The following is an 18,967-nucleotide window of genomic DNA, read 5'->3' as shown; positions in this document are numbered from 1 at the left end:
TTAACATTTAAAAAGTCTCAATATTTGATGAGTTAATTATTATCTATTTTTATATGTTATTTAGTTTAGTTTTAATTAGATTTTATTTTATTTTATATTAGTATTATTTCCTTTTTAAGATAGTTTACTACAAATTGTATTTTATTTTATTTCAGGAATGAATATTGGATGGATTGAGTCTTGGAGCAAAAGAAAGAGACTTGGAGCTGATTCAGTACGAAAATACGAAGATTCGGAGACAAAAATATGTCTCCCCCAAAGTTAGAAGCTTGGCACGGCCCGTGCTAGCATTGACACGACCGTGCCACCCTCCAGAGTCACTTTTGCTGCTTTTGCTTGGATTTTAAGCTACTCTATTTTAGCCCGCAGTTTCTTGTGGAACATTCTAGTAATGTAATTGCTTAGATTTTAAGTCGAATGTATGCTATAAATAGAGTAGCTAGTCATCACAAATAATCATCTTTTCTTTGGAATCCAATAAGTGACAATTGTCTTTTGAATAAAAGTTATTTTCTTTTCTTTTACTTTCTTGTTATTTACTTTTATGCTTTCTCTCTTCTTCTCCATGTCAACGATGACCATGAGTGAGTAGACTTCTTATGTCTTGGGATTGTTGGATAAGTCTAATGACATAATTCTAATCAAGTCAAGCCTTAACCCTTAGTTTTATATAACCCTAGTTTCTCTTCTAAATTCACCGTTTTAACATGGATTAAATATTATCAAACTGTGGAAACGAAAGTGGAGGGTTTGATAATCGTTAATCCATCATTCCAAATGTTAATTCATAAAACGAAAGTGGAGCTTTAATATTCAATCAAGTGAATTTAGACAAGGATTGTGAAACATGAAAATAGTCTAGTGAACCTTGAGACTTATAGAGTTTCGATCTTCAAAGATTCTAATAGTAATCAACCATGAAAATAGGCATGCTTACTAGAGGAACACACTCACTGAGACCGATAGGAGATGTGAAAGGCTTAAGAGAAACTCGTCTTTAGAAACTAGGTCTAGAATAAGGTTTAGGTTTAATGGCTTGACTTGTGAATGATTTTGTCGCCTATGACGGACCAACGATCCCAAGGCTCTCTTTTTATTATTGTTTTATCTTTCAATCGCTTGAAAACCCCAACTTACAACTCATTTCTCCTCTAATCATTATCAAAGGTTAATTGAATTAAACTACTCCCTGTCGGAACGATACTCTTTTCATACTACTTCGGTAAGACCGTGCACTTGCGGTTTTATCTCATCAATATTGCATGCAAAAATAAAGCTAAGATAAAGTTGGGTTAACATTTAAAAAGTCTCAATATTACGTGCAAAAATAAAGCTAAGAGTGTGGTAGGTTGACCCCAAAGCTCACTACATGCAGGCACGGATGCAGATATTAATGCTAAAGAGGTCGGAAATCAAATTTTAAATGGTTATCTAAATACAGATCTTTTCATCTCTTTTGGTTTCGCTTGGTCCTTACTCTTCGACATATCATCACACACTTCACAAACTCTTCTCTCCATCTCTTATATAACATGCGAGAAAGGCAGCACCATACCTTAGCCCCCCCACCCCCCCCCCCCCCCCCCCCCCCCCCCCCCCCCTCTCTCTCTCTCTATCTATCTATCTATCTCTTCTTCTCTGTTTCAAGTTTGATTTTCTCTCTTCAATTTTTCATCTCACTTATCGTTTTCTTACTTATTTTCTATCTTTTTCCTATATCTGAGTGATTTTGTGTTTAAATTGATGTAGCTATATGTTATTTGATATGAATTTTTTTTATCAAACTGCTAATTGAAAAATCAAATGTGCTACAAAAAGGATCAATCAGTCACCGCATGTTTTTTTTGGTAGTGGTCGGGGTTTGAACCCCGGACTTTGCATATATTATGCATTGTCTATACCAACTGAGCTAAGCCCACGAGGACGGTCAGTCACCACATGTTTAACAATATTGCATACATTTTCCATTAAAGCATGCCATTTTGAGGCATAACATCAAAATATTATGCCCTATAACTCTTCCACGCAAATAGAGAAGAAAGAAACAATTATGTAATTGCTCATTCTGCATATTCTAAAATGTGAGTGTGGACAAATGATTAGAGTTAAATTCAAAACCTGACCAGTCCACTTTCTACAACTGGCAGCAACTTACAATTGTTCTAACCACAAAAGTCGAGCTTTTTCATTACTTTGGCATATGCCACAGGGACAAGAGCAGACATTCTCAATCTACGTTTCGCTATCTTTGACTTCAAATGAGCATTGTGACGTTTTCCCTCCCTCCAACGCCCAAAGGTCCCATCATTCATTAATCTGAACCTCCTTGTAAGACGAATAAGATTTCATTTTAGTTTTCTTGAGCTTAGAAGTGACCGGAGTCATCGGCTTTCTTTTCTTCTTCCTTTCCCTAGACGAAGCATGCCTCACTTGAAGAACCAAGGAGTGAGAAAAAGGGGAAGGGAGTGATTTGTGTAGAGACGAAGGAGAAATTGAAGAGAGGGCGAGAAATGGAAGCAGAGTGAAGTGGTTGCGGGAGAGAATGGTGGAGGAAACGGCGAGAAGATGGTTGTAGAGATTGAACGGCGAGAGAGCGAAGATTTGGGAGTAATCTCTACATCATTTTTGGTTGGAATTAGATTTTAGACCAACTTAAAACATTTAAAATAAAACTGACCAACTTAAAACATTTAAAACAAAGTGATTTACTTAAAACCTAAAATAAACATAAACATCAACCATACAATTATGCCTTATTTTTCATGATATAAACTCATTACCTCTTTTAAGTCCATCACTTGGTTAAGTAGGTTTAAGCTTTGTAAAATGATTCTTTCAACTTGTTTAATCTTTGTTTGTACTCCTAAACCTGCTGGAACATGATTTACTCAATCGAATTTGGGATTTTCTATTTTGCTTGAAAATTGAACTTTTGGGTAACTTTTGGATTTTACCGGAAATGGACTTTTGTGAACTAAAATGGATTACAAGTTGAGTCTACAATCCAAGTGGACCTAGGCAAGGCTTGTATAGTGGTTTAATGTCTTAATCATGTCAAACGTCACTTTGGGTGGGAATGTGGAATACATGAACTTTGGGTTTTCTCATACGAACTTAAGCTAATCTTTGAACTAATGTTTAATAGTTCGTAAGTGGCTTAAGCTCATGACTACATGATTGATTAAGATGAATTTGTAGGTTTTAAAACTTGATTAAGTTACCTAGCTTTGAAAATTATCAATGTTGGCCGTTTTGCCACTTGATACAGACTTTGTCGATAATGACTCTTTAAAGCCGTTTAACTTGTAAATCTTTGTGAATAGCTTTGTAAGGTTAAATGAAGTTATGTGAGTGACTTATTAAGTGTTGGATATGATGTTCATCATAATATTATTGTATTTGATCTTTACTTGAAGTGTGGAAATTCATGTATTGATATTGAATGATGATGGTGAAATGTTGGTGAGTGCATATATGACATGTGATGGTGGATTGTTGGTGAGTGCATATATGACATGTGATGGTGGATTGTTGGTGAATGCATATATGCTAAGTGTTTGGTGAGATTGTGGTGAATTGTTTGTGTGAACATATGTATTGTTGTTGAGATATATGTTTATACATACATGATTGATGGTGACGAATTTTATATCCAATGTAGTGAATGGTTTGTGTGAACATATGCATTGTTGTCGAGTCATATGTTCATGCATTCATGACTGATGGTGACAGATTTTATATCCAATTGAGGTGATTATGGTGTTCTGTTGGCATCATGGGGTGACGACCTAGACATTGGCGACGACGCTACCGCATGCATTTATGTGTTGTGTCGAGGGACATATCATATTGTGGCATGAGTCCTAAATGTGAAATAATTGACATACTTGTGGATGTGAGTGATTGATTGTGATATTTGAATTTATCATTATGAATCATTATTGAGATTAATTATTTATGTTAATTATTTGGAACTTGAAATGATTCATTTATGTTCAAATTTATTTTATTGATTATGATTGATGTAAAACTTACCCCCTAGTGGTTTTGACCGCCTACCTGTCTGTATGGATGGGTAGACGACGTGCATGATTAGTTGCTTCGGTGAGTGATTGCATATCGGGAGCTATCTTCGGTATCAGTTTCCTTAGAGTCTAGGATAGGCTCTGATCTAGGTGTCTGTCTTATGATTTATCTTAGATTGTCTATCCTGGATGTATTTACGTTTTGGAGAATTTTATGATGATGTATTCGATATCATGACATGTATACTTTGAGGTGTATGATTTATATCCGCTGCAACTGTTGAGAATTTTTATACATGCATGTTGTTTTGCATTTTGTTGAAGATGCGGCGTCTATTTCTTGAATATTATATTATTCGCGTGTTTTATTGCTTTAATAGAAATAGGGCGTTACAACAACAACACATGTAAATCCCAAACTCAAAAACATCAATTTTGTAAAAAAAAAAAAAAACAGAAACAACAATGAAAAACTCGTTTACATTACTCATTTCACCCCATTAAAACCAATCCCGTGTTTATACATATGCATTTTAAAATTTTGTTCTTCTTTTTAAACTTCGTTTTCAAATATGTGGGATGAATTATTTGAATAAATCTTTGGGTTATAAATTGAAACTTTTATTTAGTCAATTTTGTGGGATTAAATTTAGGTTTCTTTATTATTTTTTTTAAGAGAAGGTTTCTTTATTATCTTAAAACCTTACTATTTGCACTAAGTATTATTTTATCCCATCGACTCTTTACTTCTGCATTTTATTATTTTACTATCTTAAAACTTTATCTTTATCATTTGTCTTCCTGAGTATTAAATAATTAAACTTTGCAAATATTTTAGACCAACTTAAAACATTTAAAACAAAACCAACCAACTTAAAACATTTAAAACAAAATGATCTACTAAAAACCTAAAATAAACATAAACATCAACCATACAATTATGCTTTATTTTTCTATGATACAAACTCATTACCTCTATCACTTGGTTAAGTATGTTAAAGCTAGTAGTAGTATTTTACAAGTGGATGAGTGGAGTATTTTTTTTTATTAAAAATAAAAATGGCATATTCCAAAAAAAATTCCCTTCTTCTATACAAAAAAAAAAAAAAAAAAGATAAAACATTTAGAAAATCTTTTGATATTTTTTTTTTTGTTTGGACGGAATATTTTAGGTTATAGGGAATTAGGGATTGCGTTTTTGGTTTCGCTTGGTCCATCCACATACATATATCATCACACACTTCACACACTCTTCTCTCTTTCTTATAACACGCGAGAAAGGCAGCACCATACCTTAGCCGCCTCTCTCTCTTTCTCTCGCTCTCTCTTTCAGGTTCGATTTCTTCCTTCAATTTTTCATCTCTCTTATCGTTTTCTTACTTATTTTCTCTGTTCTTATTCAGATCGGTACTTGTTTTTTTCTTCACACTTTTTTTCACTTCGATTTGCTTCAGATCTGAACTGTTTCTGTGTTTATTTCATTCTTTTTCTTTTAGATTTGATATCTGACTGATTTTTTGTGTTTAAATTGATGTAGCTATGTTGACTTTATGTGCGAATAATTTTTCTTGGATATAATCGGTTATTTTTACCACTACTATTTGATATGAATTTGTTTGAATATATGAGATTAAGTTAATCGAAACACATGTTATTAGGTTTTTAATTTTATTATTTTTTGATTTCGATGTTACTGTTAGATAATTGTAAGTAACGAATCTATTGTAAATACTGACATGAATATATGATTTTTTTGAACTTTGTTTTTCAGATTTGTTTTTGTTGTGTTATGTAGTTAATGGTTGCTGTGTTTTTTTGTTTTTAAGTGATAATATTTAACATGTTTTTGTTTTTGATAATTATATACTGAGATGAGTGGGTTATGGTAATATGATACATAAATCTGAATAATTTTGTTTTAAAGTTTTTGATAAAAACTGAGATAAGTATCCGTTATTGACTCACATGATTACAGATTTGTCATCTTTGTGTTATCGTTGTTTATTTTTTGACGTTAATATCAATAACCCTTGTTATTGTTGTTGTATTTGTGATGTTTCATGTTTAACTAACTTCAATTTTTTGATGTTTCAGTACTGAAGACTTTTTTTGCGGCCTAAAAAGACTAGTCAAGATGGTAAGTTTGCGGACAACACTGATTGATTTTTTATTATTTTTACTTTTGAGTTTTCATAATCTGACATGAGATTTGTGTTACTATCAACAGGTGAAGTTCACAGCTGATGAGTTACGTCGTATTATGGACTACAAGCACAACATCCGTAATATGTCTGTCATTGCTCATGTTGACCACGGTATGGACTCCAAGCCTTTTCTTGATTGCTTTGAACTGTGATGTTGCTCTCTTATTTGTTACGAATTATAAAAAGTGATTTTGATACTCAATAATTCAAGATATTAACTTTTAGAGATTTTTGAGAAAAGTAGAAGTTGTTTTGTGTTTATTTACCAGATCACCTTTAAATAAAACCAATTATAAAAAAATGGTTTGCAGGAAAATCCTCTCATTTTTAGATGGTTTGCTACTAAAAACCTCATTTTTTTTTTTGAAAATCTCTAACAAACAAATTTCTTAATGTGATTATAGTTTTTCTTAATACTCCGCAGGATTTTTTATGTTCTAACGATGATCACATAGTAATGTTGTCATACAATTTTCAAAAGTATCATTGTCATATATAAAACTTTTCCTGCAAATCAGAGCGTATTATAGTTTTTGTCATGTTGTATATGTACTATAGTTTGCCGGTCTGAACAATTTTTTTCTCTGTTTCTATTTGCAGGAAAATCGACCTTAACCGACTCTTTAGTCGCTGCTGCGGGAATTATTGCCCAGGAAGTTGCTGGTGATGTCCGTATGACTGACACCCGTGCTGATGAAGCTGAGCGTGGTATTACAATCAAGAGTACCGGTATCTCACTCTACTATGAAATGACTGATGAATCTCTGAAGAGGTTCAAGGGGGAGCGTAATGGAAATGAGTATCTCATTAATCTCATTGATTCCCCTGGGCACGTCGACTTCTCGTCTGAGGTTACTGCTGCACTCCGTATTACTGATGGAGCACTTGTGGTGGTTGACTGTGTGGAAGGTGTATGTGTCCAAACTGAAACTGTGCTTCGACAAGCTCTTGGAGAAAGGATCAGGCCTGTTCTTACAGTTAATAAGATGGACAGGTGCTTCCTTGAGCTCCAGGTTGATGGAGAGGAGGCGTACCAGACCTTTTCAAGGGTGATTGAGAATGCTAATGTGATCATGGCTACATATGAAGATCCACTTCTTGGTGATGTTCAGGTGTATCCAGAGAAAGGAACAGTTGCTTTTTCTGCTGGTTTGCATGGTTGGGCTTTTACTCTGACCAACTTTGCCAAAATGTATGCCTCAAAATTTGGCGTTGATGAGTCCAAGATGATGGAGAGGCTCTGGGGTGAAAATTTCTTCGATCCTGCCACAAAAAAATGGACCACCAAGAATACTGGTTCAGCTTCTTGCAAGCGTGGGTTTGTTCAGTTCTGTTATGAGCCTATCAAGCAGATCATCAACACTTGTATGAATGATCAGAAGGATAAGTTGTGGCCTATGCTTACAAAGCTAGGGGTCACCATGAAGTCTGAAGAGAAGGACCTGATGGGTAAGCCATTGATGAAACGTGTTATGCAGACCTGGTTGCCTGCAAGTACTGCCCTACTTGAAATGATGATCTTTCATCTTCCCTCACCATCAACTGCCCAGAGGTACCGTGTTGAGAATTTGTATGAGGGCCCCCTTGACGATCAATATGCAAATGCCATCCGAAACTGTGATCCTGAAGGACCTCTGATGCTTTATGTGTCAAAGATGATTCCAGCATCTGATAAAGGAAGGTTTTTTGCTTTTGGCCGTGTGTTTGCCGGTAAGGTTTCCACAGGTTTGAAGGTGAGGATTATGGGACCAAATTACATCCCTGGAGAGAAGAAAGATCTGTACACGAAAAGTGTCCAGAGAACTGTTATTTGGATGGGAAAGAGACAGGAGACTGTTGAGGATGTGCCTTGTGGTAACACTGTTGCTTTGGTTGGTTTGGATCAATTTATTACAAAGAATGCTACATTGACAAATGAGAAGGAAGTTGATGCCCACCCTATCCGAGCTATGAAGTTTTCCGTCTCCCCTGTTGTGCGTGTTGCTGTTCAGTGCAAGGTCGCTTCAGATCTTCCCAAGCTTGTTGAAGGTCTCAAACGTTTGGCTAAGTCAGATCCTATGGTTGTTTGTACTATTGAGGAGTCTGGAGAACACATTGTTGCTGGTGCAGGAGAGCTTCATCTTGAGATCTGTTTGAAAGACTTGCAGGATGATTTCATGGGTGGTGCTGAGATTATTAAATCTGACCCTGTTGTGTCATTCAGGGAGACTGTTCTTGACAGATCAGTCCGCACAGTGATGAGTAAATCACCCAACAAGCACAACAGGCTGTACATGGAAGCAAGACCATTGGAGGAAGGACTTGCAGAGGCCATTGATGAGGGCACAATAGGACCAAGGGATGACCCCAAGAATCGTTCTAAGATCTTGTCCGAACAGTATGGTTGGGACAAGGATCTTGCCAAGAAAATCTGGTGTTTTGGACCTGAGACCACCGGGCCCAACATGGTGGTTGATATGTGTAAGGGAGTTCAGTATTTGAATGAAATCAAGGATTCCGTGGTTGCTGGATTCCAGTGGGCATCAAAAGAAGGTGCTTTATCCGAAGAAAACATGAGAGGCATCTGCTTTGAAGTATGCGATGTTGTCCTGCACACTGATGCTATCCACAGAGGAGGTGGTCAGATCATTCCTACTGCTAGGAGAGTCTTCTATGCGTCACAGCTCACAGCCAAACCCAGGCTTCTGGAGCCTGTTTACATGGTGGAAATCCAAGCTCCTGAACAAGCTCTTGGTGGTATCTACAGTGTTCTTAATCAGAAACGTGGACACGTTTTTGAAGAAATGCAGAGGCCCGGTACCCCACTTTACAACATCAAAGCATACCTCCCTGTCATTGAGTCCTTTGGATTTTCCAGTCAGTTGAGAGCTGCAACATCTGGGCAGGCTTTCCCCCAGTGTGTCTTTGATCATTGGGACACCATGACCTCAGATCCTTTGGAAGCTGGATCACAAGCTGCACAGCTTGTGACGGACATCCGCAAGAGGAAGGGACTCAAGGAGCAAATGACTCCCCTCTCTGAGTTTGAAGACAAGCTTTAAGTTATTTCTGCAATTTATTTATATTTATGTACTTGGCTGTTATGAAAACTGTTGCCTTATCTCGAGTTTTGTTGTGTACTTTTGAATTATTTATCTTTGCATCGATGTATTTTTGGTCTGTAGCATTTGCATTGATGTAGAATAGAGTTTTACTGTTTGTGTTGAATTTAAGTGCTTTCTAAGAACACAGTTGTTTCTTGATGGAAATTTACTATTTTGGCTACTCTTTAATTTACGGTTGATTGCTGCATCCAAAGTTATTATCTCTTATATGCAGATATTCTCATGTGTGCATGTTTGGCAGGGGTGTCTCTTGTTTAAATAGCCAGGAAATTCAAAAACACCATGCTGTTGTGGTATTCTGATGAAACTTATGATTTTGTTTTTTTGCAAACCAAATTACACTTTCATGTTTTGTTTGGACATATAAGCACCATTTTGTACTCTAGTTTATAATTAGGGACACATGTAGTCTTGTTCATGTATACTTTGTTTGGTCATGCAGAGAAGTGACATGTAGTAGTGCAACTGTTATTGCTATGCATTCGACATTAGGCATTTGGTTGATTATTTAGTTTTACCCCCATTGATGTATTTTAACTTGAAGGGTAGTGATCTATTTTAACTTTTGACAGGATTCCCTTATAACTTCTACAATTTTAATCAAATTTTGTGTGACAGGTACCCTTCTATAGCATAAGATAAATATAACCCTGGGCTCATTTGAAGGAATTATCTACTTTACGTTAAGATCCTCCTACACATACCTTTATAGTCTCTTCGAAAACAATTAGTATCTTTGCTTATTGAATATTGAATGTTGTTGTATATAGTACTCTATTTTTTTTAAAGTTGGCTTAACAGGTCATGTATTTTGGGGGAATTAAATCCATTGTGAGCAAAATTTATTGATAACATCAATTGATTTATGAAACCATTTTTTGTTACAAAGAGTTTGGTTTAATTCTGAAAAACAAAATAAAAACAGGCTTATTTTGTACTAATAATTATTTATTTGATTCACCAAATTAAAATTAAATAATGGGTTTAGCGAGGTTAGTCCACAGGGTGATAAGGTCCAAATGTTGGTGTTAAAAACGCTCTTTACTAGCCTACATAAATTGGGAGAGTCGAAATATTCAGATACGTTTAATATTAATTAAATTAAAATTTCTATGTATACGATTTGATATAACAAGAATAAGCAAGTCTTTACACATTTGGTATCACCAGCTATACAAATCAAAAGACTCCATGATATCTAGCAATGAATCAAGTTCAGAGATAGGACATTTCTTTTAATTTCTCAGTAATTTTGTTGTTGTTGTGAATATCTCTCTTAGTCATTTGATTCAAAGTTTTTCTTGGTTTATATTTCAACCTCTAGCAACTAGACTATTTGCCTTGTGCTTTTACGTGTGCTAGACAAAACTCTACTATCTTCTCTAAATTGGTAGCAATCCCATTTTTCTCTTCAGTATTAATTTCCTAATCCAATCTTGGTCTATGTACCCTAATCCAATATAATAACCTTAATAGCACTATTTTCAACTTGAGTATCATTTGTTGTGCTACTTCTGGGGTGTATCTCAAATGTTTGTATTGTTCAGGGGATTGACCTTTAAACCTCTTGATGAGTATGAAGTTTTACTTGTAAGAGATTCAAATAGTGTAATTTTTTTTTTTTTTTTGAATCGGCATATATAATTAAAGGCCACGCACAAGAAGTGCAAAGTGACTAGCTGATACAACCAAAAAACACACCCCAGCCTACTGATAACACATTTACAGAACACTATATATGTTGCTTTGAATATGGTTGGATTATAATTCACTTTTTTTCTTTTTGTGCTCAATTAAATCATCGAAAGGTCCATTAGGATAGATAATACATTATTCATCAGCGTAATGACTAATGACACAAGATACTCTATTCAAACCAAAGTAAGCACTGTACCTTGTACATACTAATTAAAGAAAGTTATTATCATATTGTTAAGTTTTCAGAAAATGTTAAGGTATAGCAATGGAAGTATCTAGCAACACTCTCTTTTCAACATTCTCTCAAATACTCACTTCCTTATTGGTTTAATCAAGTGGGTCTCACACTTTGGAAATGTGTTCCACTTAAAGTGGTGGGACATACATTAATTTCATCCAATAAAAAAGTGGGTGTTAGAGAGAGTGTTGAAAAGAGAGTGTCCCTAGCATTTCTCATCTTGACAATGTCATTTAAGTATTTAGAAGGTAAAGAAATGAAGGAAGATGAAAATTTAGAATGACAACCAGTCCTTCCTCTCACATTGAACTTTCTCCACTCTGTCATATCTACAAATGCCACAAATGATTCCAGCATTTCTGCAAAATGTTCAATATCTTTAAATATGACACTAGACTCTTTTCATACAAATAACACATGAATACGATTCTGTGTATATTTCAAATTGAGTTGGATGCTCGAATTCTAGCATCCCAATACATTTTTCCTCATGAATTCTTTGAAGCTACATTCACGATTGTTGGTTGGATACATTCCGGACGTGAAAACAAACAAACTCTGTTTTTCTCATCTCAGTATCACAGCACAAGATAATAACATACCAATAAGCCAGAGTTTAAATTTCACTCTAAAATCTAAATTGTATAATGTTCCAATAAATCAAATGCCAAATGTATAAAAATGATTAACTGAGGATGAAATTCTACATACAATCCACCTTTGCATGTATATATGCAGTGGTGCTAGCATAGTTTATATGATGGGGCGAAATTGTAAATAAAGTATAAGCGAAATGAACTTCATTAAAAAAAGCACTAAAATTGTTAGGAGTATATATACAAACAGTAATTATTAAAAAAAAAACACACACTCTTACAATTTTAACAACCTGTAGCTCGATTCAATTTACTAATAGAAGACTTGAAACACAACCAGTAGCTCAATTCAATTTACTAATAGAAGACTTGAAACACAACCAGTAGCTCAATTCAATTTACTAATAGAAGACTTGAAACACAACCAGTAGCTCAATTCAATTTACTAATAGAAGACTTGAAACAATGCAATACCAGTTTTAGACCATGCAAATTGTCAAATAAAAGGGTCATGTTGTGATTTGGGACCCACCCTTTAGCCAAAGTGTATTTTTGTGTTCTGTAATATATATTTTTATGGCTAAAATAGCTTATTTTTACTACCAATGTAAAATGCTATTCATTATCATATCAACATCTGTGACACCTTTTTCCTTCACAAGCATCTATTCAATACTATATAAATCAGCCTTTAATCCTTATCTAAATATAATGACCAAAAACACAAGAAAATTTGTAAAAGCCACATATCCTCCTTAATTTTCAATGACAAAATTACCTCTAGATTCATACCATTTGAGCTTTATAAATTTACAGAAACCCTTCAAATATTGAAAATGCCATCAGCAAAATGAATTATTTCATCAGTATAATGAGACAAGACACTATATTCAAACCAAAACAAGTAATCTAACAAGTATAGTTACCCTTTTGATTCACTAAGCAAAACAAGTACATTCTCAAACACAGTTGAGACAAAGGAGAAAATTTTGACCTCTCTTCCGAATATTTAATTTCATCCTTCACCGACTTCAGAAGGCGTCTTGGCAACAATAGACAAAGCATGAAGTCCAGAATCCAACTCATCTTGAAGCAAGCTATAAATAAGCCTATGCCTCTTAACCAAACTCTTCCCTTGAAACTCTTTAGAAACCACTTTAACATTGAAATGTGTCTCACCATCGCTCCCTCTAACACCAGCATGTCCAGCATGTTGATAAGACACATCTTCAACTTCCAACTCAATAGGCTGAAGTTCCTTTTCAAGCTTTTTCTTTATCCTCTTCCCTCTCCCTCCCAATTCAACATTCTCATCATCAACCTCAGAACCAAAATCAACACCTAAACTTGGGGTCACAGAAGGGCCACTTGAATTCTCAACAAAGCTATCATTTTTTAAATCAGAATTTCCAATTGAGTCAGATTCAGAAGTACCCTTTTCAGCTTCCACATAAAGCATAAGTGCTTTTTTCTGCATTAATTTGAGCATATTCAAAAACCCGTTATTTCTAGAAGGGGTTAAACTCTGTTGCAACCCAAGATGCATTACAAAATCGGGTGTGACCCGGATAATTTCATTAACGGGTCGACCTGAAAAGCCTTGAACAAGTAAAGCAGCGAGGCCTTTGGTGAGAACAGAATCCGAATCAGCTTCATAGACAACGTTTTTGTCACCATCCAAGTAGGCTCGGACCCAAACCTGAGAGACACAACCTTCGACTTTGTTGTCTTTAGTTTTAAATTGGGATTCGAGGGGTTTGAGGTTTTTGCCGTAGAAGAGAAGCTGTTCATACTTGGCTTTGGGTTCTTGCACGGATTGGAAGAGGTTTACAATTTCTTGAAGCTTTGGAGGGAGTTCCTCGATGGGTTGAAGGGAAGTGGACGGCGGTGGTGACGACGACGATGATGGTGGTTGTGGTTTTGTTGGGAGTGATTGGAAGGTGATGGGTTTGAAAGAGAAGAGGGAGTTTGTGGGTTTAATGAAGAAAGTAGAGTTTTTTTTGTTGAAGAGAGAAAGTGAGAATTTGGTCGAGAATAATCGAAATGAACATGAAGAAAGGGAATTGGTGGACATCATTGTTGCTGGTATCTTGAAGACTTTTTCCTTGGACTTTACCGATGGACGGACCAAACAAAATCTAAACAAACTCAACGCCCAATTTCTAGGTTCTTCTCGTCAAAAGCCAATCAATGAGCTGATGTTACGATCTTTACCTGCAATAAACACAGGAAAATTAGTGCAGTTTGGTTTGAAAGTTTAGTCTGTTTATTTTGAAATAGTAATATACCTTAGCTTTAACCATAAAAGTGTCTTAAAATAGTTAACTACCTAGGGCTTCTAAACTCTATCCTATTCTGTAAACTTTAGGAGTGGAACTGTAACGACCCAAATTTTTCCGACGTTAATTATCAAAATTCTTAGTGAAAAGACGAATAATTCTTTAAAAAAAAATAAAATAATATTAGTAACGTGAAACTCATCAACTCTAAAATAAACAATAAATAATCTTCTCTTTGAATTTCCAAAATAGTAAATTTTACATAAAAAAATATATTATCCCTAATAACAAGACACTTGGCCTTTTTCCTACCCAAGACTACACCTAGCTGGTCAAAGTTCTGGATGCTTGTGAAAAGTTTTGTCAACAAGGCTAATACCAGTGTCGGAATATATCAAGCCTCCAAATATGCACCACTAGCGTCTTCTTCTACTATATCACTTTGCCTCCCTAACGTCACCGCCAAGGAGGAAACACGGATCGACGGTCATCTGTCCAAAATGCGTTAGTCCCTAATGGTCAATCTATATGTGCATGCTCATGATCCGGATTTCACCTCTAAACGAAGTCAATTGTCCCACCATTGGACAATATACCCCACCATTGGGTAATAACTCCTAAAAATTCGATGTTCAGTACCCCACCATTGGGCATTATTCTGAATCATCTAATGCATATGAATCGTCATTACCCCACCATTGGGTAATAACTCCTAAAACTCGATGTTCAGTACCCCACCGTTGGGCATTTGTCTGAGTCATCTAATGCATGATTGTCTCCGTAAATACCCCACCATTGGGTAATAACTCCTTAAATCTAAGTCTAGTATCCCACCATTGGATATAGTTTAGAATCACCATTTAGTTACTTAAGGTTATGCATCCATAAACAAAGAGTATTTATGTTAAAACAACACCACTCAAATAATAACACATAATATTCATACCAAAGCAAACCACCAAGATAATTATCACAACACCAATATATAACACATAATCATTCATTTCAAAACAACACCATTATGATAATTATCACCACACAATTATATACACATATACACGTACGGAAGCGCGTGGAGTGATGCCCTTACCTTCACCACAACCGTCGTTAAACTCCTCAAGCGACAGTCTTTGCTCTCCTATCTCTACACCTTCACAATTAAATATTTACTAGCTTAGTATCAATTTCAATTCCTCTCAATCTTTACACAAGTTTACTGTTGGGTTAAGGTATAATTCACCACTACTCTTGCTAATTATTTTGCTATCAAAATAAGTCCTCTTTTTCTTTATTATTATATTTGTTTCTGGCTGTTTACACTTTCAGCTCATGTTTTAACAAGCATATTTCATTTTAACTCTAAACCGAAAATGAACTATCTAATTTTATTTCATATCTCAATACAGTTTAACTTGGCCTTCCAAAATTGGGATAAGATTCATGTTTAAGGTAACTAATGTATAGAGTGTTATGGTCACATATCAGAGGAGAATTTCGGTAAAAACCATGTTACACTAATTATTAATAGGCTAGATAATTGAGACTTCAAGTTAAGGGTTGATTCAAGGTTACAATACTACCTTTGTCATCAGGTCTCCTCCTATTTACAACGTCTCAATTCACGTTTATTCTACATTTCTACTCCACCAAAACTCCTATCATCTCTACAGACAATTATTTCTCTTAACTACGGTTACGATCCGATGAACCAATCGTTTTATTAATAAAACCCGAATAGTGATAAGATAGGCATGGAAGAATTTGATTCTCTATGACCCCAATTCTCCTATTACTAACACCAAAACTGTAATAATAAGACAGGCATGACAGAACTTGTTTCTCTATAACCCCCAATTCTCCTATTATTTAAACCAGCACAGTACTAAGACAGATAGGGCAGAATTTGATTCTCTATAACACCATTAATAAAGAAAAAGATAGCAAGAGGAAGGATATTCTTACTTGTCTCCTTAGAGTGAATTTCCTGTTCTCTTCCCTTTCCCCTTCAGACTCTCTCTACGTTCTTCTTTTCTCTCTGTAACCCTTTTTCTTTTATTTCTTTCTAAGGAGTGGAATGAGTGTGTGAGTGGGAAGGAGTTGACCATGTCATTAGGAAGGGAAGTTGAAACTTAATTCCCAATTATGGTGACGTGTACTAGGAGTGGAAAGTGCTATAACATATCTCACTACTACCTCTCACTACTTGCACATATCTAATTTAATTAATAATAATAATTAAATATTACTATTATTGACTTAATTAGATTAACACGAGATCATATTATCAGCATGGTCTTGACTATTATAAAATATTTTAGTAAAAAAAAACTAAAATAAATATCACAAAATACGGGATCTTACAGGAACACTACTTGCTTCACACCTTTGTCTTATTACTGAGGTTGCCGTAGTTAATAGGTTTCTTGACCTTAAATTTTTATGTGCTAGAAGGAAAAATATACGATGAGTGAGATGACAAAAGATGAAATGGAGGAAGTTAGCATCCAGCTAGATCAGGATGCAGAGAAGAGCTTAAACATAGCAAAGCGAAGCCTGGCGTGAAAAGTATCAATAGTAAAGACCCTTAACAAGGGAGCCGTCAAGACAATACTCAGCAAAGGATGGGGAGATCCGGAAGGCATGGCAATTTCTGATCTAGGCGCCAATCTGTATCTAATTACATTTTCAGAAGATAAGAAAACTAGAAAGAACCGTGGGTTTTTATGAACCATTTGCTTAGTTTACAAGTGTGACTGCCACAAGCCTTGCTATAAGAGCTAGATTTGACCAGGGTTCCATTTTGGGTTCAAATACATAGATTGCCTCAGGATATGATAAATACAAAGAATGCTGCTAAGAAAATGGAGCAAATGGGGGAGGTATGGGAAATCGCGAATCCCATGGTTAATGGAAATCTGGCCAGAAGAAATCCGGATTATGTCTAAATTTTAAAAAGATTTTTTCTACAACTGCAGGAGTGATAGGTTATGAGAAGAAAAGATGCAAGAAAGAAAAAGCCACGGCGGCATACTGCGAGGATGTTCCTAAGTATGGACCTCAGCTAGAGGTACCGCTCACCTAAATTTGATTTTTTGAAATAACACATTAGCCAAATAGTCAAGACTCAAAATGCATATATTTGAAGTTGAGCAAAACAGAGTTCGAGTTATTGACACACAAAACTAAAACATTGGAGTCCTTTCTTGAAGTTCACATTTGCATGTTATGCTCAATTACAAAATAGATATGGTGCATATATTCATCATGGTTTGAAGTAGGAAAATAATAACCCAAAATTTCATTGCATCATAAATTTAATCACTTTGATCATAGACAAATTCACATTCATGCATTATGAAGATATCATACAACAAAAGAAAGCTACAAGTTTGAAATGTTATATTCGAGTTTCAGGTTTATCTGGATAGGAACACAAGAGTTCTCAATTTTTCCTTCAAGATAACACAGGAAGCGAACCTCGTAGTAAGATAAAGTTTAGAGGTTTAGGACAGCTAAGATCCAGATTTAAACTTCTTCCTTCTATTACCAAAGAAAAAGAAGCAGACACTCATGGCAGCATGTAGAAGCAATTAGAGAAATTCACCCTATCACTCATTTAATAAAAATTAGGAATACAACTAAACCTTAACACATGCATTTCTTCAAACATATGGCATGCAATATTATATAACCCATACAGAAATTCAATTGATTCCTATGGTATCAGTATAACATCACGCGCGTAAAAGTAGAAGAAAAGGGAAATTCGAGAAAGAAAAGAAAAGAGAGAAGGAAAACCTGTTTGTGACGGCCAACAAACTCCGGCAACGTTTTCCGGACAGTTGAGTTGAGTTAGTGCGAGTTGGTTCTGATAAAAGTTTCAGCCATGAGCAATTGCTACCCACAATCTCTCTTGCACTCTCGGATGGCCACTCTCTCATATGCACAGCCACGTCACTAATTTTTTATTCTCTTAAACCTGTAACCGGTAGAACAAGTTAAGGATATTAATAATGTTTTATTTTTTAATTATCTTTTTTCGAAGAAGATCCATAGCAGCATAAAGAAGAAGGGCTTTTTGTTTTCAATAATTCTCCATTGTTTTCAAAAATTACTCGCTGATAGACAGCAATTGGGGTATTTGAGAGCTTGTATTGGATAAATTGTTTTCAATTGACTTTGCCATCAAAAGCGATTACTTTTCATTAAAAGCGATTACTTTTAATGAAAAGTGCGACGTGGTCGTATCCTTGCGAGAGTGTCGTGTCCATCAGCGAGTGTTAATTCGATCGATGCTAGCATTCCCCATAATTTTTGTTCGGATCCCCTCCTGCTTTATTGTCTCCTGTTATCTCTCCTTCATTATCTACCATCGTCGGATCAATCTCAAGGTTGAGAGAGTAATATAAGAGAGTTAAACACAAAATCATCGTATCTTTGTATTTTAATATAAATTTTAGAATTAACATGTCTTTACCCCCTTGTAATTTGGGCGAATTCCGATTTACTCCGCTGTAAAAAAAAATTTAGATTCCAACTCTATAATTTGATTTTAGCCTCTGACTCATATGACTGTGCAGAATTGCTGACGTGGCGAGCTGACTGTATATAACTGATTATGTGGCATGCTGACAGTATAATTAATATTTTTTAATTTATTTAAAAAAATATAAAAAAATACGGATTTTTTTATTACGAAAAATATTTTCTGAAATATATATTTTTCGAAAATTCCAAAATTTATAATTTACGAAAAAAAATATATATTTTAAAATTTTTTTCGAAAATGTTGAAATATATATTTCAAAAAACAAAAAAAATTC

The 18,967-nt window shown here is 35.1% G+C and overlaps 2 protein-coding genes across 3 annotated transcripts; one reads left to right on the top strand and one right to left on the bottom strand.

The window, feature by feature from the left end:
* The first annotated feature begins 5,206 nt into the window (after nucleotides 1-5,206).
* LOC25483153 (elongation factor 2) lies at nucleotides 5,207-9,505 on the top strand. The gene is made up of 4 exons (XM_013611802.3): nucleotides 5,207-5,358; nucleotides 6,120-6,162; nucleotides 6,253-6,340; nucleotides 6,830-9,505. Exons 2-4 carry the CDS (start codon nucleotides 6,160-6,162, stop codon nucleotides 9,268-9,270), a joined length of 2,532 nt encoding a protein of 843 aa, XP_013467256.1. The 5' UTR covers nucleotides 5,207-5,358; nucleotides 6,120-6,159; the 3' UTR covers nucleotides 9,271-9,505.
* A 3,092-nt stretch (nucleotides 9,506-12,597) lies between these two features.
* LOC25483152 (sufE-like protein 1, chloroplastic/mitochondrial) lies at nucleotides 12,598-18,098 on the bottom strand. 2 transcript variants are annotated; one of them, XM_013611801.3, is made up of 3 exons: nucleotides 17,943-18,087; nucleotides 15,235-15,294; nucleotides 12,598-14,079 (listed from the first exon to the last, which is right to left on the bottom strand). In XM_013611801.3, the coding sequence occupies exon 3, from the start codon at nucleotides 13,940-13,942 to the stop codon at nucleotides 12,881-12,883; it is 1,062 nt and encodes a 353-aa protein (XP_013467255.1). In that variant the 5' UTR covers nucleotides 13,943-14,079; nucleotides 15,235-15,294; nucleotides 17,943-18,087; the 3' UTR covers nucleotides 12,598-12,880. The 2 variants fall into 2 exon arrangements, with proteins under 2 accessions (XP_013467255.1, XP_024631303.1); XM_024775535.2 differs by lacking the exon at nucleotides 15,235-15,294 and having other exon boundaries at nucleotides 17,943-18,098.
* Between the last annotated feature and the right edge of the window lie 869 nt (nucleotides 18,099-18,967).

This window comes from Medicago truncatula, chromosome 1 (genome assembly GCF_003473485.1).
Source record: "Medicago truncatula cultivar Jemalong A17 chromosome 1, MtrunA17r5.0-ANR, whole genome shotgun sequence".
In the NCBI taxonomy this organism is placed as follows: domain Eukaryota; kingdom Viridiplantae; phylum Streptophyta; class Magnoliopsida; order Fabales; family Fabaceae; genus Medicago; species Medicago truncatula.
Note: the sequence above shows the minus strand (reverse complement) of the source record. Positions and strands in the feature narration are given on the sequence as shown.